General features: G+C 55.4%; 1 protein-coding gene across 1 annotated transcript; it reads right to left on the reverse strand.

The window, feature by feature from the left end:
* Nucleotides 1-2,045: 2,045 nt before the first annotated feature.
* ALKBH5 (alkB homolog 5, RNA demethylase) lies at nucleotides 2,046-23,212 on the reverse strand. The gene is made up of 4 exons (XM_006195838.3): nucleotides 21,686-23,212; nucleotides 13,949-14,029; nucleotides 4,454-4,609; nucleotides 2,046-3,693 (listed from the first exon to the last, which is right to left on the reverse strand). The coding sequence occupies exons 1-4, from the start codon at nucleotides 22,450-22,452 to the stop codon at nucleotides 3,516-3,518; spliced, it is 1,182 nt and encodes a 393-aa protein (XP_006195900.3). The 5' UTR covers nucleotides 22,453-23,212; the 3' UTR covers nucleotides 2,046-3,515.
* Between the last annotated feature and the right edge of the window lie 644 nt (nucleotides 23,213-23,856).

Raw genomic sequence — 23,856 nt, forward strand, 5'->3', positions numbered from 1 at the left:
TTCTCTTTTTATACTAATTTTTCTAATTCTGGTGTGTATTTTACATGTAAAGCATATCTCGATTCAAGCGAGCCACGTTTCAGGTGCTCCACAGCCTAACTGTCCAGTGGCTGCCATACTGGACAGCACGGGTCTAGACTTTAGAAATCCATGGAGAAAATATTAATGATGCAGATTAAACTTAGAAGTAGTGTTGAAGCTGAAAATTTGCAATCCAGTTAACATAATTTGTTCAATGATGAGAAATCAGTAGGTCATGTATCAAATTTAATGACAAATTTACTGGGAAAAGAGCAGTAGAGTAGGCTGAACACTGGCCCGCATTCTTAATCCCTGGAATATAAGGGTTTGTTTTTTTTTTTTACATTTTTTTAACTTTGCAGGTGTGGTTCAAGATTACAAAGGGAGATTATTTTTGGTTATCCAGATGGGCAGTAATTTAGAGGGAGAGGCAGAAGAGATTTGGTACACAGAAGAGGCCACAAGACCAGAGGCAGAGATAGGAGTCATGTGGCCAGGAGGTCAGCAGCCCCCAGAAGCCATCGGGGGTGAGGACCAGGGCCTCCGGCAGGAGCATGAGCCTGCCAGCACCTTGACTGCAGTCCAGTAATAGTGATTTTGGGTTTCTGACCTCTGAGCTGTGAGAAAACAAATTTCTGTTTTAAGCCGCCAAATGTGTAGTAATTTGTTACGGCGGCCCCAGGAGACTACTAAGACAAGCAGGTGGGATGCAACTCCACGTGCCCGCCATGGCTGAATTACAGCCGCAGGTAAGCTGCAAATCAAGGACAGGAGCTCAGCAACAGCACAACGCAGGGGAAGCGTTCTGTGAGGAACGACTGGCTAAACAGAATTCATTAAAAAAAAGCACTGTGTTCTGCTATTGGTAATTTATGCGCTACACATCTGTCAGCACGATTCACAATAACCTTACATGTGCATGTGACACTCCAGGTCTGTCTTGTACCCTCAGCAGAGCTCATCAGCACAGCCGGACACTCAGCTTCCCCTACCGCACAACAGGGTCGGGGTTGGAGGAATGCGACGGGCTCCCCAGATGGGAAGGGCTAGAGCCCGATGCTGTTAGAGCACCTACTGGATCCCAGACTGGGCTGAGGGCAGAGACTGCTGGAACTCAGTACCTGGCCCAAACAGCTGGTGTCCCGGCAGATCAGACGGCTGGGAACAGCCAGACTCAGGGAGTCAGATGTGGGACCCCCACAGGCTGCTCAGAGGACTACCACAGCCCCAGAGATGGGGTGCCATGGAACCACTGTGAGGTACAAAAACCAAAGACAAAGACACTTCGGCTGGAAGCCCTCTCCTCTAGCCTCCTGTCCCTCAATCCTGTAGGGCAAAGAGCCTCATTCACTCAGACCAGGAAGATCCTGGGTCTGGCTTTGTCACAGCTGCAGCAGAGTCTCCCAGCAGCATCGCCCTCCATGAGCCCCCATCCCATGACCCCAGATCCAGGCGCAGGCACAGCATGGGGGAGGTGCCACCTCAGCCACAGTCTGGACCTTCCCCTCTCGGCTCCAGGGTCTCCTCTGGAGATGCCAGTCCCCACAGCTGTCAGCTCTACTGCACGATCTTGAAAACACGGGCCACGAGAGCTCTGCTCCCTCCTGGGCCACAGGGAGGACTTGGCCAGCAAATAGTTCAAACTCAAGGATTTGTTTAATAAGCAAAACCTCTTGCATATTTTCTTCAAAGGCCAGGCTCTCCCCTGCCTTTGCTCACACCATGTTCCTTCTCCACCAGCTCACAGCCCCTCTGACCACCCCCAGGAAGAAGGGCTTCCAGAACTCAGCAGGGTATGCTCCTGGCCACCTGGACGTAAGGCTTACGAAGTCCATCCTCCTTGCAGTGGAGAAAAGGCACTGGGCAAGTCTGCCCTCAACCCTGTGTCGGCAACTGCTGCTGTCCCCTGGGTTCCTGGTGGACAATGGACCCCGCCACCCCGCCCCTCAGAGTTTCAGGACAACACAGAGGGGTCAAGGAAGAACCAAAGGCAAGTCCTTTCTTACGACAGCATCAGACCACTGTTTCAAAATATATTAGATTTGGTTTTTATTGTAGAGCACACATATCAGGGCAAAGTGCTGCACACACAACTACAAATCATTTTTGGGAAAAAAGCTGTAAAAAAAATAAAACTGCAACTGCTTTAGTTATGCAGTCCCGACTTGAGGAATCCACGCTGGCAAAGGAGTTCTGGCCCCTGAGAGGGGCTTCTTGATGGTGGCTGCCCCAGCTGTCTGCAGCCTCTGTAAGACTAGGCCCCTGGGATGGTGGCAGCCTGGGGACTAGGAGGGCCTCTGCTCTCAGCAGGCCTGGGTCTTGGCCCTGGCTGGCAAAGGAAACGTTCCCAATAAGCCCAGATCAGCAAAACCTTGCAACCTACGAGGATCTGAGTGGGTGAAAACTGTCAAAGACTTTGCTTTTTTTTTTTCCTTTTGTTATTATTTCTTTTAAGCCCTTCCCCAGCTCCCATGCCCCTGAGGCAGAGGAGGCACCAACCCTGTCTGCAGGCCTGAGCTCTGGCCTTGGATGTGTGCATGCAGGCAGGCAGAGGAGGCGGGTGCCCTCCTATGGGGCTGACAGGGAGAGGCCTGAGCTGGCCCGTGGAGAAAGGAAAGGGAAAGGAAAAAGCCAGGAGACCAAAGGAAAAAAATGAAAACTCAGAACAAAAGAAAAAACCCTACCACACACCACAACAATTTTCCATACCCCAAATGCTAGACTTGGAAGGACACCAGTCCCTCTAGCTAGAAACAACTCCTAAAACGGCCCCAACACGGCAAGTCTAACTGTTCCGCACGATCACACGCATATGCTTGAAAGGAGCAACCCAGCAGAGGCATGCTCTTGGCGAGAGATCAGGACCACTGAAGCCGGGCCCTCGGCAGCCCAGGGACCCGTGGGCAGAGCAGGCCAGAGGGTGTGGAGGGAGCCCTGGGTCTTGGCCAATAACAGCTCTGGGGCAGCAGGGCCTGGCACTTTTTAAGCCTCTGCTGGGTAATTCTGAACAACTGCTGCAGGAGGAGGGGGCATCCAGAGAGCAGGGGAGAGGTGGGAGGGCAGCAGGCCCCCTGCAGAGCAGGCAGGACCTCAACCCAGCGCAGACATCAGTGGGGGATGGGGGGCAGGAGACTGAACTTCATTTACAACACCGAGAAGATTTACATTTAAAGCAAAACAAGAATTTTTCTTAACCAAAACATTTTGATGCTCTTAAATAAACCCAGCCTGACGCGGCCCCACTTGAGAATGGCTGCCCCACACACCTCTACTGGCCACCCCAGCATGAGCTTCCGTCCCCTCTAGATCCATCCAGGAGAAAAACTGAGAACATGAGAACCAGATTCCAGCCAATTCTGTTCTTCAGCCTTAACAGGCAATAAAACAAGGAAAAAAACGTAAGGATCAAATAGAAAGAAACAAAAACCTTCAAAACAAAACAAAAGGAGGGGCAGCTAGTGAGGATCAGGCCGAGTCCCCGGAGGGCACCGGCCTCAGTGCCGCCGCATCTTCACCTTGCGGGCAGGGCTGCCCGCCGCCTCTGAGCAGTCCTCCCCGGGCTCGTAGGACTTGCGCCAGTAGTTCTCCGAGCTGAAGCCGCTCCTCCGCCGGTGTGTAGGGAGCAGCACCGAGCGCCGGTTCTCCTCCTTGTCCATCTCCAGGATCCGAGGCCTGCAAGGGGAGGGGTGCACGTTACCCAAGGGCTGGCCCAGGGCCACCCGACTCGTGGGTTCTCCACGCAGGGCAGCACTGGCTGAAGCACTGACATCGTGTCCTGTCCACCAGGTGCCAGTGGCCACTGGTCTTTGAGACACTTCCCAGTTACCTGTGGGGCCTGCTCGGCTCCGAGTCTGGTGCCCCAGGACAGAAGGTGGCCTTCCCCAACGTAGCCTCAAGACCCTGCCTGGTCCTGCCATCAACCTCTGCTTCTCAGACCCCCACCACCTTCTCTCTATGCCCACCCCCGTCTCTGCTGACTAACCCCCAACTAGCCCCCCAAACTACCACGTTCTTCCTGCGTCAGCATTTCAGCCCATACAGTACCTCCTGCCCAGACTGCCCTTCCCACAGGCTGCCCATCCCCCTGGCCTCAGCTTAAATACCATCCTCTGCTATCTGCCAAGTCCCAAGCTTCCCTCCTAACATAACCCACAAGAGTGCCTGTCTGGGTGGACTGACGAGGAAAGTCATGGGAGGGCCATGAAGCACTCCCACCTGCCAGTGTCTCGGCCCAACCCCTTCTCTCTGAAGGTACAGGCATTGGCCAAGGCTTAGCTAGGAATGCCACTATGGAAAACCAGACCTAGGGCTTTGGAAAGGTGGGCAAAGCAAGGTTCTTAACCACTGACCACAGGCATCCCACCCATTCTGGCCTGCAGCCAGACTGTGGCACTGCCTTGCCGGCCTCTGTTGAGGACCCTAAGCGGAGCACCTGTGGGCAGCATCAGGGTCTGCTTTGCGGTGGGACCGCTTGGGTTTCAGAGCGGAGTCCCTGCTGTTTCCCGACAGACGATCTGAAGCATAGCTGGGTGGTAACACGGAACTGCTCAGGGACTTTGTTTCCAACCGGGGTGCATCTAATCTTGTCCTGCAAAGGAAATGCACGTGGGGTCACTGGCGGGTCTCTTGGGAGGGTGTGGCCCTATCAGACCAATTCTTTCTCAGGCTGGCAGTCTCAGTGCTGTGCTTCGGTCTCCTCGTGGCTCAACTCGGGACGGGTCCAGCTGACTTGCAAAGACCCTCCTTCCTAAGTCCAGGCTTAGCAGTAGGGAATAGGAACACTTCTGTTTGGAGACTTCTAATGGATCTGCTGCCCCAGTGGAAAAGCCCCAGGGTGCTCTCAGCTGGACAAAGTGGCCCCATCTTACCCTACTCAGGCCCACAGGTCCCCCAGGGGCAACCACTCCACCTGCTAGAGAACCGAGGGCCCCACCGGTGGGTGCCGCACTCCAGCAGACACGTCCACCTGTCCTCAAGTACCAAGAAAGGAAGGTTCTCTGGCCCAGCCAGAGCTTCTCTGCTCTCTCACACAGGAACAATGAGGCTGCGGAAGAGCTAGGAGTGCCCGGGCCCAATTCCACATTCACACTTGGCTCTGGTCCTGCCACAGCCACCTGGAAGCTTCTGCGGGTTCTGGGACAGTGACCAAGCCAAGGACAGGGGGTTTTTGAAGGCAAAGACCCCACCAAGCACTGGAACCTAGTGAAAGAAAAACGCATGCAAGTATGGACGGGGAAGAAGGGACAGAACCTGGGTAGGAGGCAGTCCAGGCAGGGATCTAAGTCCTTTATGAAGTCAGGCCAGGAGGAAGCTGGCCTGGGAAACCTCCAAGAAGCCCTGAGGCTTCTTGTGTGATACAGAGAAGGCCAGCAAGTCAGGCCGCTAACAGCAAGGAAAAGAGGCCTGGGGTAGGGAGTGATGGGGCACAGCTGGCAGAAGACCCTGAAGGCATCTTTCCCATGGGCTGCTGGGCACAAGGTAGCAGCTTGGTTCTGAGGAAGAAGGTGCTGTGGTCAGGCAGGACTCAAAGGACATCCTCACAAGGATGCTGGGGGAAGAGAGCAGGAGGGAAACTGGAGAGCTGCCTTGGGATCCTGGGGACGACTGCATCCAGTCCTCACAGCTCCCCCTACCCCCACTGGCTGTCCTGCTGTCAAGTCAGGAAAACTGGGTCAGAAGGAGGGAAGTCACACATCCTGGGAGCCCTGGGAGAAAGATCTAGTCCAGGTGAGACTCCAGGCCTGGCAGGCAGGAATCACCAAGCTCTGAACCTGGGCAGGGGTCTTTCGCTGGAGGCCAGCAGGGGGCGCCTTTCCAGCAGGGAATCAATGTTCTGGCATCCTCGGGCCCAAACTGGTGGACAGACAGGCAGGCAACTGTCCCTGCCCCTTTGCTTTGACCTCTTAGACAGGAATACAGAGGGAGCCCCGCTGCACTGACCAGCCCACCGGTCTCAGGCTCCACTCTGGGCACCCCTACTTGAGGAAGCAGGACTCAGCAGCCAGAGGAAGAAGGCCCAGCCCTGATGCTGCCACTCAAGAGTCCAGGCCAGGCACCACCCCTCTCTGGACCTGTTTCCCCATGTGAGCAAAGGCCTCTTCCAGTTCTCAGGGTCTAGAGACTGAAGACGAGTTGCCTCCTTCAAGGCCAGGATTCTGTTGAGGGGCACTGGGAAGAGGTGGTGCTGGGCCAGCCCAGATCTGAGGGTGGGAACCAGAATCACTGGAGCCACAGGGCCTCGTCTGTGCAGGCCAAGCCTCAGATCCCTGAAAGCTCATACCAAATGCGGAGCAGCCAAAAAACTCCCACTTCGAGGACTCCAGGGTCTGAAGCTCAAGGGGGAAAGTGCCCCCCCCCCGGCACTGCCCAGATAAGTCGACACAAAGACCCCCCAGGTGCCTGGGAGCACACGCCCCAGGCAGGAAAGCCCGAGTGGGCAGGACCCTGGGGCCCAGGGCCGTGGAGTGGTTTCCTCTGGGCCGTGACAGAGAAGAGCAGAGCCACCAAGAGGAGTGCCTGGCCCCCACACCTCCATGGCTGGAGAACAGCTGGCACAACCTGAGCCCTGGCGCGGCCCCACCCTTCTTGAGCCACTTGCTACTCGGGCAGTCGGCCCCTCACGTGGGTCTAGGATTGCTGGAGAGGCTGGGGAGACAGGCCAGGGACATGGACTAGCTCTGCTGCTGTCCAGCTGCCTGAGAGGAGGAGAGGGAAGGGTGCAGCTCCCCCATGCAACACCTCTGCCACCATCAGGGGCCAGCCATGAGAAGCAATGGTCAGAGGTGGCCCCACCAGAAACCCAGCCACCTGCACCCACTTTAGGGATGGTATGAGCTCTGGGGCCCAAAAGGGCTCCTGACACATCCCCCAGGGCTGTTACAAGTACATCTCAGAACTGCTGGAGGAGTTCCTGCCCTCTCTCCACTTCCAAAAAGCCACCAAGTTGCCAGAGACCAGGTGAGAGTGAGATCCCCAGCCCAGAGCCCACCAGCAGCAGAGCACATGCCTCTTAAAGGGCAGCCAACTCCCAGGGAGCAGGCCAGGGTTCAGTGGACAGTCACAAGCTTGGAGGCAGGAAGCCCAGTTTTAACAGAAGGGTCTGGGTATTCCTGCCTTACAGATCAGAGTCAATATCCAGGTGTCACAGGAAGGAACCCAGGTGTGTCAGGAAAGCCCCAGGACGAAGCATGGACTGGGCCTAGGAGGCAAGGGAGGATGGCCGAGCATTAACACGCGACCTGAGAGGGAGGGAGCAACTGTCCCAGGTGCTGCCCTCATGCTTCATCAGTCACGGCGTCCTCCGAGAAGCTGCTGGGGAGCACTATGCCCACTGTGAGGGGGGAGGACTATGCCCACTGTGGGGCAGAGGGCTATGCCCAATGTGCCCACTGTCGAGGCGGGAACAACACTCAGTCAGAGACCCAGTCACTGGCCTCGGTCACACAGCTGCTACCCCAGGGCGGCCCCTGAAGCCCAGATGGCATTTCTTCACTGCAGCAGAGCTGACAGCTGTCCCAGCAGACCACCACTTATGGGAGACAGGGAACCAGTCTGCACATCAGGCCCTGCTGCCAATAACCCACAACTTCTGGCTCTACCCTCACAAGCACCCTTGCGCTACCAAGTCTGGCTTTGCCAATGGAGTGAGGAGGCAGGGAGTAGCATGCCAGCCGGTCTGAGCACTCCTTGTCTACCGAGTGACCTGGGCCCCTGGGTCTAAGTTCCAGCCCTTCAGGGTATTAGACCCCCACACAGCCCAGACCTGCACCTGTCTCTCTTGTGAAAGCTCCCAACCCTCCCATCTCCCACCAACCTCCCTCCAACATCAAGCTTCTCTCCAACTCCTGCCTCTCCCTGCATGGCAGTTCTGACACAGGTTTAAGAACTGGCTATGGTCAAAGGGGCCTGAAGGACACGTAAGTAGTATCAGCCAAAGAGAGGGCACCCCAAGCACATGGGCTTCTAGCAGAACACCCCATACCCAGGCCCACAAAACACTCAGGCCCCAAAGGGTTCTCCAAGTCGCCTCACCTGGTTACCGCCACGTCATACCACACAAGCGTAACCCAGGGCTCCAGGAGGCAGACAACAGGGCCAGGACCACAGGCACTCAGGGATCCTCCAGGTCAGGCCTCAGAAAGGGCCCGCTGTCCTCCAGGACACCAGAAGGCCAGACACCACGCCTGCCTTCCCGCACCTGAGCTGCTGAACAACACGGCTCTGAGTTCCCCTGTCCTCCTGTGGCATGTGCCTCTCTGCTCACACTGTGCCCGGTGGAACACAGTCTTCCTCATCCCCTACTCCTGACCCATCGAGATCAGAGTGGGCGATGGTGAGGAAGGGACTGGGAAAGCACACACAGCACTCCTCAGTTTAATCATCCCTAGCCTCACAACTGCCACAATTTATAGCTGAGAAAGCAGGGCTCACATAACCAACTTGTAGTCTGTGAAGAAGGGACAGAGCCTAGGCCAGGAGCCCAAGCCAGTCACACTCCCTGGCAGTGTTGCTGCCTCCTTATTCCTTGGGCAGGTTGTAGACACACACACTCCCTAGACTCACAAGAGAACAAAGGTGGGCAACCCTGGGTATAGTCGACAAAAACCACGGGGACAGGAGCAACAGCAGGGGTCTGAGTCGGGGCAACGTCTCAGGACCGGCCTTGGTCAGGGAAACCAAGAGCTGAGGGACAAAGCCTAGAGCCCGCCCTCCTTCCGCACCCTCCCCTCCTCCACATGCAGCCTCACTTTCTGCTGCTCTGCTTTCTGGGAGGGTCCCCTCTGACTTCAGGGACCCCTGGGCCTGGATGACCAATTAGGCCACTTAGCTCAGCCTCCTACATGCAACCTCTCCTAAACAAAGCTCTCACCCCACTGCTCCCGCACAACGACGCTCCCCAGGGCCCTCCCGATCCCTTGCGCAGCACGAGGCCCTCCACCCATCTCCACTGTGTCCCAGAATGGACTGCCTCGCATCCTCGCGCTCCGAGCCTCTGTAAAGGGCAGCTCTTCCACCCAACCTGCCTTTCCCCTGAGCCTCTTCGAAGCCTGCCGGGCGCCCACACATCAGATGACACTTCTCTGGAAAGCCTTCCTTGACCAGTCCCTGGCAAGGCTCTAAGTGTCTGCCTTCTCCCAAAGGACAACAGGACGAGAAGATTCCACACTCACTACATTCCAGGCACTAGCACAGAGCCTGGCACACACCAGCTTTGTTTAATGTTTGGCAAATGAACCTCCATAGCTGCCTTCCCCAACTCCAGCCCACCCTGAGCTGAGCTCCACTTGACCAAAGGCAAAGAAACAGGCTATCTAAGCCACCTTGAGCCATTTTATCTGGTTAACTGGAGAGATTAACCATGAAGGAATACAAGTCTTGTAGGCCAAACTGGGGGGGGCCTCCTGAACACCAAGAGCCTGGGTGCCCTGGACCGGAAGGCCCTGAGGGCCCACAGCCACATCCCAGTGACATGCTGATCCAGGGCCTCCTTCCCCTCATCCCTGCAATGACAGGGGCCCTCTAGATGCCCCACCTTTCTGCCTTCCAACTCACCCTTTCTGCCTGGCGGGCAGTTTGTAGCTCAGGAGCCAGATCTCCCAAGCCCGTCCCAATGACCTTCCGAAGCTGGATGTCACTTTCACTACTGTTTCCTGTGGGGCCCAGGTGGACATACGCTGCGCTCTCAGGACAGTGCTCATTTTGCTCGTCTGGTACCGGTGTGCAAAGCGCCAGCCAAGTGCAAACCTGGCACCAGGGGAGCACTCAGCCTCCAGCATGCCTGCCTCGGGGGTCTTGTGCATGGTAGGTGCTTGGCGTTCCCAGTCGGGAATCCATGTTCAAAGACCATTCCAGACCAGCCGCATGAGCTGAGGCAGCTCACTTCCTGCCTAAGCCCCTCTCCAACAGAGTTCGCATCCTCTACTCTCAGGGGTAACGTGTGGGCAGCACTCTCCTCTGCGCCGGGCACCAAGCAGGTGGGTGCCTGGCATAGGGCAGCACGAAGGTCCCCTGAGGACTGCATGTCAGGGAGCTGTGGGGAAGATGGAATATTCCCTCGCCCCCAGTGACTGCTACACTAGAAGATGGTCAGCCACCTGGTTCTCCAATTAGTAATTTAAAACTTTAACCACACCTTCAGAAAGGTCCAGCTTCCCTGCCGGGAGTATAAATGATCGACAAAGATGTATCCTGGGCAGCCTGCCCTGTGTGGCCTGGGAAACAGGGACATTCAGGGAAGCTGGGTGTACTGAAGAGATAACCTGCCGGTAGCTGCAGCCTCACCCACACCCCACAGAGGAGCCCCCTTGTCACTTAGAACAGCTCAGCCATCAGCTTCTCTACTCGCACAGCAGAAGAGAGAAGAAGGCCCTTCTGTACGTTAGGCTCCAGGTTCTCCAACTTGCAGTGCCTGCCCGAGACACACCGGGGCAGGGGCAGCACCTGGGTGCTCCACTGTGCAGACCACCAAGGGGCCACAGACCCAGGACAGAAGGTCCAGGTTCAAGGCCTCACTAAGCCATTTACCAGCGGTGACCCCTAATGGATTACAACACTGAGCTGCAGCCTGAGGGCTGCACTCCCAGGGAAGCTCCCCGAGGGTCACTCCCAGCCTCCTGGCGAGGGACCAGGCACCATGGACCTGAAGACTCGGCGTCATCCACGTTCAAAGGAGCTGAGTCTTGCTGAACCAGAAAGCACTTGACGGCCGCCCACCGTTCCCTGTGAGGCCCTTAGAAAGACTACCCCAGTGCTGACAGACCTGAGCCAGTGACAGAGCCGCCCGGTCCTCCCCCAGCAGCCTGTGCAACCTCTGTCCACACTTAAGAGAAGGCAGGGCTGGCTCCACCCCATCTGCCTGAGGAGCAGGGCCGAGCTCAATGCCCAGATCCCACCACCCTGATGTGCCTCACTCGAGGACATCGAGTCTGCCAGGCGCCCACCAAGGCCACGTCCCTGATGCCTGGGCCGCACCTGAGCCAGGATACTCCGCCTTGGTCTAGTCACCAGGTTGTCCTTTTCTACCTGCTGCTGCTCCTCACCAACCTGAACTGTCCTCCTCTGGTGCCTGCTCTGGACCAGCCTCAATGCAGGACTCAGATGAACAGGGATCTCCCTGCCCCCAACAGAACACAGCTGTGGCAATTCACAACGGCAAGAGTCTGGGCCACGACAGTCTGAAGGGGTAGGGGTGAGCTGAGAGGGCTACCAGTGTGGATGCAATGCTTCCTGCATGTTAGAACAGTTGACCCTTGAGCCCTGAAGGATGGCTAGATAACCAACCTTCAGTGTGTATATATGGGTCATTTGAGGGGTAGGTGTGGACCAGAAGGTGAACAGGTCAGATGGCAAAGCCACACTGCACACAAGTCCACGGGCCACATGAGGAGCTGCAGGGACTTTAACATAAGGGAGCAGAAGACCACACGGAAAACATCAAGAGAGAAGGCTGGATGGACAGTCCTTGGATTTTCTCTGCAGGCAACAGAGCTGCCCTTGCCTCTCCCTCTGGTCCCCTGGGTTGGCTCCCTACAGCTGGGCACTTCCCCAGCTCTGCAGCCCAGGAAGCTGGGGGGGAAACCCCCCCACCCCTATTCAGCCCCCTTACACCAAAATCCTGTGCTTCTGCCCTCCAGCCCAGCCTCTAGTTGGTTCCTGGGCCCACTCAAGTCAGAAGGTCAAAGAGCCTCAGTCGCCCACGAACAGCCATTCTCTGAAGTCAGAATACTACTGCCAGGGGCTCAGCTGGCCAGAAAGCTCCCAGGGGGAGTGGGTTAACAGCGTAGCTCCACCAAGGAGCATCCCGCCTGGGCAGTCAGGGAGGGAGCCACCATTCTAGAGGAAGGAGACAGTCAGAAGGATGACCTGACCACTTCCATCTGCACTTTCAGTGAAGCCTTTCCCGGGATAAGCTGGAAGAGAACAGCTGGGAAGTTGCTGCTCTGGTCCTACATCATCCTGGGAGTTCTTCTCCAGGCTCCTCGCTGAGGTGGACCACGTGTCTCTGGCTACAGCTGTAGGTGCCAGGTACAGCCTCAGAAGAAATGACGGGGAAGGAAAGGCCAGAAGGGAGCTACACTTTGGGTTCCATCTGGGTTCTGGGTTTTGGACTGTGCCGGGAATCACAGGAAATGAAAGCTGAAAGGGCAGACAAAAACCCTTCCTCCTCTGATGAACCCTGGGACTATTCCTAAGCTAGAGGAGAGAGACTGCCAGCTGCCAAGCTGCCCTGTGTCTGGAGCTCCCCTACGTGCCCAGTGCTCTGCCTGCATCACAGGACTGTCCTACAAGTCTGGGTCATCTACGGTCCACAGATAAGAAAACAAAGACTCAATGTTTTGACCTGGCAAAGTGGCAGAGCCAGGCCAAAGAAATGTCACTACCATGATACTCTGGAGTTCTGGACCCAAAACACCAAGACGCCGAAGTCACAGACTGAAGATGGCAAGCCAGAAAATTAAGCATGTACTTTAAAAAAAGAGCTCCCAATGGCCCAAACTAGGACAAGCTGAGCATACAGTAAATACTGTGAGTCCATGCTGACGTAAGGAAACGGGGACTAAAGACACAAACAAGAAGGGAGAAGACACAAAACCCCCGGCACAGAGGGCTCCGAGGAATCTGGGCGGCGACTCCGCCCTCACGGGGGCGGCGCTGACTCCCACTCCTCGTGTGTGGGCCCCATAAGCGACCTCCTCCAAAGAGGACGGTGTGCGCAGGGGACAGCAGTGACTTGAGAGGCAGAGGCCTGACGAACACCGCCTCAGCCAGGCGCTCAAGATCAGCGTAACTGGAAACGTCGTGTGGAGACGGCGCTTCCTCCCAAAACCCGGAGCCCAGTGTAACCAGAGAGAAACACCAGAAACGCCCAAGTGTTCTACGCAGTGTGTGAGAGTAAGGTGCGTCTGAGAAACTGTCACAGCGGAGAGGACCTGAGGTGACGTGGGATCCCGGGACACAAAAGGGACGTGAGGGAAGCCAGGGAATCTGGGCACAGGATGGACTTCAGTGAATCATCACAGATCAGTTTGGCTTCTCGACGGTAGTCAGCGCGCCCCCTCCCCGATGTAAGGTGTCACCAGCAGGGGAAGTGGAGTCCGGGGCACGGGGGGACCCCCTGCTGTCTTCACAGCCTTCTGTGAATCTAAGATTATTCTAAAAAAATAAAGTCTACTTAAATTAAAAAAAAAAAAAAAAAAGGCGAGCTACAAGGCATCTTGCTCCAGCCTGGATCTGGCACTGGTCCTGCTCTGCTCCCTGAGGTCTACATGACACCAGGTAATCAGCCGGCCTCTCAGGACTCGAGCCTCAAAGCAGGATTATCCTGCCCCAGCATCTGCTTGGCTAGGTCCATTCACCCTCTGAGCAGGAAGACAAGAAGTGCTGGAGAGGCCAGGTTTGGCAATGCTGGTCAGCATACCCCTGACCCCTGGCCAGAGGAGGAGGAACAGCCACCAGCCATGCGCCTGCAGAGCACCGCAGCCCAACCCCACCTTCACTCCCCTCCTCACTCCCCACTCCTCCCAGAAGGGAAAACCCAGGCATTTTTAAAGCAAGCTGCTAAGGCACAATCTAAAAATACTCAGTAAGAGCACACGTGACAAATCAGAACCAAGGCAGTGGGGAAAGAAGAGGTGGGGGGGCGGGGTCTGGAAGTGTTCCCCAAATCTTGTCTCAAGACTGTGCCCATAAACACTTGGGGAACATGTGTTTTGCTCAGCCCTCAACTCCCTAGTTAAACAGCCACAGAACTTAATTTTCTGATAAAGAAAAGACAAAAACAGCTTTATTCTCACAGAATTCAAATCAAAAGGTATGAGACCTCCTTACAGCCTTCCCCCTCGCCCAGGCGTCAGGCTGCCATGCTACTGACAGAGGAGCCAGGTCCTCCGGGAGCCCAGACCTGCGTCTCCAGACGCCAAGCACTTACTTCCTGAGGATGATGACGGCTCGGCGCTCCTTGATGTCCTGAGGCCGGATGCAGTGAGTGATTTCATCAGCAGCGTAGCCACTGAAAACAAACACAGAGCACGTGAGTGTGGAGGGGGATAGACAACCAGAGCTCTTGGGGGTAAAGAGACAGAAATATGGTCCAGGTCCTATAGCCACCCCTGCCCCACCATTTGAGAGGTTCCAAGATTAACAAGGAAACAAGTAACATGTTAAGCACCAGGATGCTCTCACCCAGAAACCACTTAAAGAAACACCTGGGGTGACGTAAAGGCAGGTCTTAAAGCAGAAGCTGAAGCAGGAATCTCCCTGCACAGACCAGGAGCCCTTCTTTCAAAGGGCCCCCTAGAGGGACACCTTCAGTGGCTTTGGAGGCTGATGGAACGACTTGGGCCAGACGCTGGTGAAAAGACAAGAAGTGCCTCTCCCCCTCCCCACCTTGGGCTCGCAAAGGAGGCCAAAGCAGACACCGGCAGCACTGAGTCACCAGAGAGAACTAAGGCTGCAATGTTCGAAAAGAAAATTTGTCCCTTGGAAAAAAACCTTTCAAAAAGCTTCATCTGGGGGGATCCAGAATCTTGAAGACAGCTATGTTTGGAATATTTTAAGAATTCCCATCACATTCAAATACTTAGTTTCATCAAGATACATGATTTTTAAAACTACTCAGACCAGTGACTGTGGCTAGATGACTGTCCTCTTCACAGCTAATGTCTTTCTGACCTGAAACTCTGGGCATAAACTCAGCTTCCTGAGCCCCTCGCACACCCTTGCTGGGAGCACAGCACCCAAGAGGCATCACCCAAGTCCCTCCACTGAGCCAAGGCAGTTCCAACAGCCTCAGGCCTAGCGGGAGGTGAGCACCTTCTCGGCCTCCTCCTGCTCAGGACTCCCTTGACACCCCCAGACTACAAACCTTCCTCCTTACAGCTGCCAATCAGCTCCCTTCTCACGGGCAGCTGAAGACACGGAGAAACTGTCAGAAACACTGCAGGCCTAGGAAGGACTCCTCAAAATGGCCAAGTTGACCCAACGTGGGCAAGAACTGGATGCAAGAGCAAATGAAAACTAAAGTCTAAGAGAGAAGCACTTCTGATTCAGAAATCTGATCTAAGGCCAAGCCAGGGAGGCAGAGATAAGGACCTTTATTTTGGGGATTTCCCCTCCAAGCTGCTCCTAAATCAGAGTTTTTCAATTTTCTCTGTCAACACCAGTCCCACAAGATACGATGGACAAATATCCACAGTCAAATCAATTTGGAAAATATTGAGGAGCTTAAAAAAGCATTAGTATTGTTAAAGGATCCAAGAATTACTACAGCAAAAGTCTCCTGACTTTAACTGAGCACTGACCAAAGAACCTTCTCTCAAATAACACCTATTAACATCTGTAGGCCCACAGAGAAATGCCACATAGGGATCGAGGAGTTGAAGAGGCCTAGGTTATAACCTGAGCTTTGTCGCCTTAGCTGACATGCTGGGCAGAAACCTCAGGTCTCCATCTGGAGGGGCATCAGTAGGTTTTGAGGTGGTCATGTGATTATGCTAACTTAGGCATTCCTCTGTGGCCACAAATGATGACATTTTAAAAGGGGAACAGTGCCCCCCTCACCCAGGCAGAATTATAGTTATACATCTTCGTGGTTGGTGCTCCGGAGAGGAGCAGTGGCAGCTTACCTACAGGGCTTCTGTGAGAATTCAGTTAGATAATGCAGGGTGCCTGGGGCCCCACTCCCATTTATTGAGCATCTGACACAAGCCGGGGCCCCAGACCACCTTGATCCATGCCCCCCAGCAGAGACCTCCTGGGCCCCATCCCCTGGGCTAGAAGCTCTAAATCTTGTTCTATGCTCTCTCTTGTCACTCCACTGGGAGAGTCCCAAATAAACACAGGACTTTCCCAAAGAGGCACATTTCTGAGGCCTGAATCTGCAGTCCTGGCTGCGGGCAACCTTCCCTGCTGCTGACAAGTGTCACCAATCTGTCTGACTTGGCTGTAGGGCCTGCCATGGTCCCTGGTTTGCCATCTTCAACAAGGAGCCACATTCCATAATGCAAAAGGAGCAACGCAAGATGTTGGCCAAATTTTAACTGCCCCCACCTCCCTCCCAAAGGGCTCTAGAATGAAGAGCAAGCCAAGCCAGGTTCCTGCCACCGAGCCCAGGTCTCAGAACTAGTGCAGAGGCAGGACTGCAGAGGCCCACAGAAATGACCACAGCACTCACTGACCCCGACCTGAACAGCTCACGAGCACTGGTCTTCCAGAACTTCCTGGCAGCTTGACACAGTCTACTGACCCCTCCTCAGAGTATCAGCCTCTGCTGGGAGTGGGAGGCTCAAAGTCCTGACCAAGGGAAGCTCTTCTGCCCAAAATTCAGCAGAAAGTGTCCAGCAAAAACCACAGGAGGGTTATTTACCACTAAGAAACCTACTCGCTACAAGAGAAACTGAAAGTCTCAGTCTGCCAGCTTGAAATTTAATATGCCCTAGGTCCAGCCCTACCCTTGGCATGAAGAAAGTTTCAGTGCCTCCTGATCTTTTGTTTTCATAGGGAAAGGAGAGGAGGAAATACCTCGTGCTGGTACTGGCCTGGGCTGAGCCTCCCAAGTTCCCCCAACCCCATGCAGCAGGGGCCAGCCTGCCACAGCATTCAGAGCAACAGAACCTGGCTGTCACCCATTAGGACTATACCTTAGAGTGCCTCCTGAGAATCTCTCCTCTTCTGGGAAGCTTTTCTCAAGTCCCCCAGGCTGGGTTTCCCACACATTGCCCACCGGAGCCCCTCACCTGCTACTGTTCAGCCAGGTGGAAACTGCGTCTTTCCTGTAAGACGAAGTTCTGCAAAGGCCTTACTCACCTCTGCACGTAGTGAACACTAAATGAAATGTGCTCAACTTTTTATTGCTTTGAAGACTCAGTTTCTACATCGGCAAAACAGCCTGCAGCAAGTCCTTCCACAGATGATCAGGTGCAGGTCAAAGAAGTCTGGAAGACTCTTTATAAGGGGCTGTGCAGGACTGCATACCTCTCCTCGAGAGGACAGGCTTGGAGACAGAGTTGTTAAGGCATAGTTCCAAGGTGGCCACCATTCCTCTTCTACTCCCAGGACAGAACAGAGCCAGACAACGACGGACAAACTGGCCAAAGACTGCCTAATGACAGCCTCCCTCCAGCTGGAGCTCCCTGCCCTGGGCAGCACCCATGAGCAGGCCCCACAGGCCTGCAGGACCTCGCTTAGGCTTTTAGGGGCAGCAGCCCAACCACCTGGGGCACAGGGACAGGACTGTGAGCTCAGGCTCAAGTTACAACCACACCTGAACCTCCAAAATGACACACAGCCTAACATTATGAGAAGTCTTAGGGCTTTCTGAACCCAGAAGGAAGAAAATCAACCTGCTCCAAGTCCTAATTCTGTACACATCAAGAAATAAACAGAAAGCAGCTCAGCAGAGGAAGCTCACCTCCTGAGATACTTCATTTGAATCTCAAACCTTCAACACTGTTAAAGAAATGCAATCTTCAGTAACAACTCAAGGACAGCAATAGCCCCATTTTCCAGAGGTAAACTGAGGCCCAGAGAAGTTAAGTAACTTGCCCAAAGTCAAACAGCTAAAACAGTAGCACTGGAACTCCAAACAAACTCTTGGTTTTGGTGTCTATGCTACACTGGTTTCTGCTTTTCGGTTTTTTTGCTGGGAGCAGGGGGACGGGTAGGTAACGAGGGGTAGGAAGAAAAGCCCATCCATGTTTCCTGCTGACAAGGTCTAGTCTGCCTTGGGGGCCTCAATGACCTCGGCAAAGGACATGCGTACACCTACCCCCTGCATGGAAGAAGTCCACCAAGGCGAACCCGTGCCTCCAGAGAGCCAGCATCCTATCTCAGCAAAGCCTGCACACCAAGGCCCGGCTGAAAATGGCCAGCCGGCCCTGAAACTTTTATGGCCTATTTATTTTTTGCTACCTCTGAGCTTCATGACTAAGAAGTCAGCTTTCCTTCCTTTGCTGCCCTCTGCCATCTTGTCAGACCTGGCAGAACCAAGGCCAGCCAACACCCCCTGGCCCAGAGATCCTCCTGAGAATAAACACCTCTGGTTTCATTCCCAGGTTCCCCCCCTCCCACAGAATCAGAAGATTCCAGAGATGTGGCCCAGCACCTATCTGCCCTACATTCCCAACTATATTAAGCCAGAAAGCTAAATTTTGCTTTCAACCAGCTGAGCAAGATCAACCCTTAGCCCAGAACTGACAGGGGTGCCCGCTCCACCCAACATCAACTGATATCTGGAAGTCACAGGCTCTGCGTGCCCCACGACTGGGCAATAGTCATTTCCAGACAGGTGGCTAAGGCCTGGGTCTTTGGGCATGTGGCCACCACAACCACAGACCAACCATGCAACAGTGATTAAAAATAGCAGCAAGAAAGCAATTAGCCTTAAGGTAATTATTCTAATTAATCCAACTGAAATCTGTTTTAATCTGTCATTTAACCTACAGAGAACAAACGAAGGAATGCAGGATGAACTGATTATAAAGAGGAGGTTAAAAAATATTTATTGCCCTAGAGAACAGCATTAAGAGAGCACCCACTCAAGCCCAACATGGGAAGGTTACCAAAAAACCCCAAAAAACAAACAAAAAATTGCCAACTGGGTTTGGAAAGAAGTCTGAAGCACTTCCAGAAGGGTCTGCAAAGCTGTGCTCTAAATGCCCACGTTTAGACACTGCTGAGTCAATGTCTGCCATACACCAAGATCTGTGCTAACAACTATTAAATATAAAACTGTATTTCTGCCATGGTACCTTGGATGGGTACAGACATCACTGCCACCAACAAGGCGTCTGAGTCATATGCGAATTACTAGAACCCCCCCCCCCCACCGCCATCTGCAGAGAAGCACTGTCTTCATCAGCCCCTTCCAATCTGCAGCTTTACAGCTCATCACCTTGAGGCTGGGAGACACACCAGTAAGTGAAAGAAAGCATCCCCTTGTAGCAGCCTGGGGAAGAGCCTGAGCAGGATCTGAAAAGAGGCACTAACAGGCAGGTGTTCACCCACCTGCACACCAAGTAAGCTGAGAGTGCTAAGTGAGCAGGTGCCAGGGGATTTAAATTAGTAGGGTGTCCAGAACCTGACAGCAGTGGCTCTCAGGTGGGGATGATTTTACCCCCAAGAGACACCTGGCAATGTCTAGAGACATGTTTGGTTGTCAGAGAAGGTGCTACTAGCATTTAGTGGACAGAAGCCAGGGATACTTCTCGACATCCGACAACGCACGGGCCAGTCCCCACAGCAAAGAATTCACCAGGCCCAGATGTCAACAGCACTGCTGTGGAGAAGCTCTAACCAAGAGCTTTACCAGGCACGCCTCACCAGAATCTCCACTTTAGGTCCAGGCTGGAGCAGAGAACTAGTAATGAATTCCACCTGCCTCAAGTCAGCATCTCCCCCTCACCTATGTCTACTCCCTGGCTACTGTCACCATAGACTTGTGCGCTCCCTCCACCCCCACCTTCCTTGCTTGGCTAACTCCTAGTCAACCTTCAAGGTACAGCTCACTTCCTCCTAAAAAATTCCAAACTCCAGAGCAGACCAAGATGTCCCCCAACAATGTGCTCCATCAGTTACCTTCCTGGGCTATAACTACCTGTCTGTGGCCTCCACTGGGCAGTGAACTCCGTGAACGGAAGAGCCCTGTTTAAGGCTTCACCAAACCCTTAGCCCCTTCCCCAGCAAGAGAACAAGGGAGCATTAGACGGCTGTGTATGAAAGCACCCAGTTAAGGGTCTACCCTGCGCTAGGTCCTCCATCAGACACCAAATCACCACACTGAGTTCCAACAGGCTTTGGAAGCTGGCATCACCTCCACTTTACAGATGAGAAAGCTAGCTCACAAAACACCCACAAGATCCCAAAGCAAATAAGAGGAGAGCTGGATTCAAAGCCTGGGGCAACATTTTTCAGGACACGGCTGAGCCTCCCACACTTACTCCACGGCCAAGTTAGGATCCAGGAGGAACAGACTGGGAAAGCTTGAGGGCTTTATTATTCTAAGGAAAAGATGAAGAGAATTTTCCTGATGATGCAATCCTGTTGCTGATCACTAACAGACCTGCATTTTAAGAACTTGAAACTTCTCTTCAATACAGGGTGTGTGTGTGCTGGAGGGAAGGGGACTCTCAAAGTCACAAACTGCCTCTTGTGACCTCCCTCTTCACACACCTGACCATTGCTAGACCCTCTGCTACAACCCTGAGGACGTGTGACTATGTGGGAAATTAATATCCCGTTAAGAGACCAAGTGGCCCTCATGTGAGACCCTTTTAGCATGAAAACCCTTCAATGAAGACTGACCCCAAACTGCCTTACACAGCAGACCACTGGGGAGAGTCTTCCCTGGAAATCCTATCTCAAATCTGGGAGCACCTCACATATCTGAGGAGAAGCTTGGAAGCCCAAATGACAAGGGGGCAGCTGAGAGGTGAGTGGCCCTCTAACTTCTGATGCATAAGGAAGCCGAAGTATTGTTTCTGCTGCCACTGACTTCCCAAACTTTCCCATCAGGAGACCTTGGATACCACAAGACTCTGCTGCCATTCCCAGATATGGAAGCAGTCTCAGCTGTTCAACTTAAATGAGATCTAAGACTCGTCTCACGCTATTAAAAGTGCCCCCCAGACCCTGCTTCTCCCCATGGACGCAGCCCATGGCACTGAGCGAACCTCAGAGGTTAAGCTGCTCACAACAAGACCGCAGTGTGTCCTGATCCTGTACTAGAATTTGGTGGTCAACCAAGCTGCTCTGAACAGCTGCAGTCTAGATCTCCTAAGAGGTTTTAGGGATTACTGAAGTACTCTGCTAGATTTACTTGTTTCAGGGATGGAAGGAGGCAGCTTCCAAATAAATTTTCTGCTTGTATAAACAGCAAAGGTGTTCCAGCAGGCAATCTTCTCCAGGGGCCAGGGTACTGAGCTAATTCTCAGCAGGATGTGGGACCCAAAACAGGCCAAGAACCTAAGTTCTGCTTACACAACTACAAGGCCAAATATCAGGTAAAGAGACCAGCTTTATTTTATTTCATATGGTCCTGATGACAGGTAACACATTCTCAAAAGAACGAATGGGCACTTCCGCAGCCAAAAGAGACTGAGTTTTAAGCTTGCTGCACCATTCCCAGCCCAACCACTAATCTATTCAACACCAGGGAAGTCACTGCCCCTCCTGGGAATGGAGACCGTGTATCAGTTAAATACTCTCAGGAGCCTTTCTCTGTGACTATCTTCTCTTCTAAGGAATCCAGGAATACATTCTCGTTAAAAAAAACCAACCAACCCGAGACTAATAGTGTTGGAACGACTTTCAGATAATAATTCTGGTTAATAAAAAAATAAAAAAAAAACAGATTTGGAAATGGAGGCCCCAAGAGGAAAAGTGACTTGCTAAAAAATCACAAAAGGAAAGAAGCTCCTAAAATTAATCTTCTGGAAAGATGCCTTTAAGTTAGTTCTCGGCCAAGCCCGTGACCTCGTCAAAACTGGCCTCCAATACTAGAATTCTAGACCTGTTCCCTGCTTTCCCACTGCACGTGTCGTAAACGCAGACCCCTTTCCCCGCTTCTCCACCACCACCCTGCCCCTCACCCCACCCCGCAAACAGAAGAATGGGGCAGAAGTGCAAAGCGCGGGCTCCCACTGGCTGCCGCCTCCTCCCAGGTGGTTACCTGAGCACAGTCACGCTCCCCCTGCGCACCGGCAGGGAAAGCACAGGTTCCGACACCCGGATAGGCTTGAACTGGAACTTGCAGCCGAAGCAGAGCGCCGAGTCGCTGAAGAAGGACACGGACACGATGGGGCGCTCGAAGATGTGGATGGGATCCACGTGAGACACGATGCAGCCGCCGGGCTGGTAGTCGTTGATGACGGCGCTGTTGACGAAGCCCTCGGGGATGACGCGGTGCTCCACCAGCTTCTGGATCACCAGCTGGTGCACCCACTCGGGGATCTCGTCCACGTCGCCCGGCGGGTAGAGGCGCTCCTGGCCGGGCCCGCGCTTCTGCAGCTGGGCGCCGTACGTGTAGCCCTCGCCGAAGAAGTACTTGTTGCGCAGCGGGGCCCGGTCCACCGTGTGCTCGTTGTACAGGCCCTTCTCGGCGCGGGACACCACCTCGTCGATGCGGGCCTCGATCTTGGCGCACTCCTCCTGGCTGAAGAGGCGCATCTGGCGGATGCCGCTCTTCACCTTGCGCGCCTCCTCCTCCTTCTGCAGCTGCTGCTCCTCGTAGTCGCTGCGCTCGGGGTCCGAGTCCTCCTGGTACTTGCGCTTGGCCCCGGATGCCGGGTAGGGCTCGGCCGCGGCGGCGGCGGCGGCGGCGGCGGCGGCCACGGCGGCGGCGGCCGCGGCCTCCCGGCTGCCCGCCTTGTAGTTGTCCCGGGACGTCATGGACTTGAGCTTCTCACGCAGGTCGGTGTAGCCGCTGGCGGCCGCCATGGCCCCCGCGACGCTGCTCTAGGGCCCTCCGCGGCGGGCGGGGCGGCCGGGCATGGCTCTGGGGGCCGCGCCCCGGGCCCCGGGCCGAAGGGGTCCTCAGCGCCAGGCCCGCGTGCGAGGCCGGACCGCCCGTCAGGGGCGTCGAGGGGCGGCGCGGCGTCGGCCTCAGGGGCGGTGGGTCATGCGGCGGCGACCAGGCTTCCTCCTCTGCCTTCTCCGAGTTCCGGCGGGCAGGGGCGCCGGCAGCGCCTCATGCCGCGGACGGCGGCCGCGGACGCTCGGCCCGACTCCCGGCCGGACCCTCGGACGCCCGGCCCGGCCCGCACTTTAAAGCGCTCCTCACGACGTCACGGCCACCCGCCCGCCCGACGTCCGCCAACGCCGCTCCTCAGCGGGCTGCTCCGCACGCACGCGCAGTGCGGCCAGCCACCGCGGCTCCGCGCGCAGCGAGCATGCGCGCGCGTGCGGCCGGGTCAGCGAAGGTACCGGCGCACGCGCGGACGGGGGCCTCTCGCCGTCCACCGCCCCTCCCCCACCCGCTGACGGGCTCCGCGAGCACCGCCAAACAGCAGCCTGCCTCCTCGCAGCGCCACCTCCGTGGCCGCAAGGCTCCCTCCGCAGGGGTGTGCTCACGCCGTCAACGCTGTCGCCACGCTGCGTCACGACATCGTCTGAATGCCCGAAATCGCCTCAGCCCCCAGCGCGCAATCACCGAGGAACCGCCACAACCTAGACTGCCCTGTTACCGCCCCTTTGGCGCTTCCGCTTCTGTCATTGGGCCACCGGCCACGCGCTGGGCGGGCCCAGACGGCAGCTTCCGGAAGCTGGTTGCCGCGCATGTCTGTCAATCCGGCAGTCGCCTTGGTGACTGCATCCGTCACCTAATTAGCTGCGGGGCGGGCGGCGAGGACCCCTGAAGGGTGAGCGGGTGGCTAAGTGAGTGCCTGAGTGGAGACAAGACCGAGGGAAACCCTCAGTGCGCAAGAAAACGCTCAGACTCCGAGGCCGAGAGCCCCCGGCCCAGCCCCGTGCCCGGCGGCCGCGGCCGCCAACGCCGCCCAGCTGTCGCCGCCGCCGCCCGGCGTGGACGTTCCCCGAGTCACGTCCCGGCGGCGGCGCGTGCGCGGCCCTCGTCGGCCAGGCGCCTCCCGACGGCAGGGGGGCCGGGGACCGGGCACCCGCCCTGCCCGGCGCCCGGGCCTTTGTTCAGACCCCCGGCCCCGCCTGACCGCCGGGCTGCACGCGCGGTCGTACGTCCTGGTCCTCCCACCGTCTCCTTCCCTGAGATCGCGGGAGGCTCAGCTCGCGCCTTCCTAGCCGCCTTCCCAGGTTCTCAGTGAGATGAAATGCATGTCGGGTTCCGCGGCCTCGCCTCCCTGGCCGTGGAGCTCTGGACCAGTGTGC

Source organism: Camelus ferus, chromosome 16 (assembly GCF_009834535.1).
Source record: "Camelus ferus isolate YT-003-E chromosome 16, BCGSAC_Cfer_1.0, whole genome shotgun sequence".
Lineage (NCBI taxonomy): Eukaryota > Metazoa > Chordata > Mammalia > Artiodactyla > Camelidae > Camelus > Camelus ferus.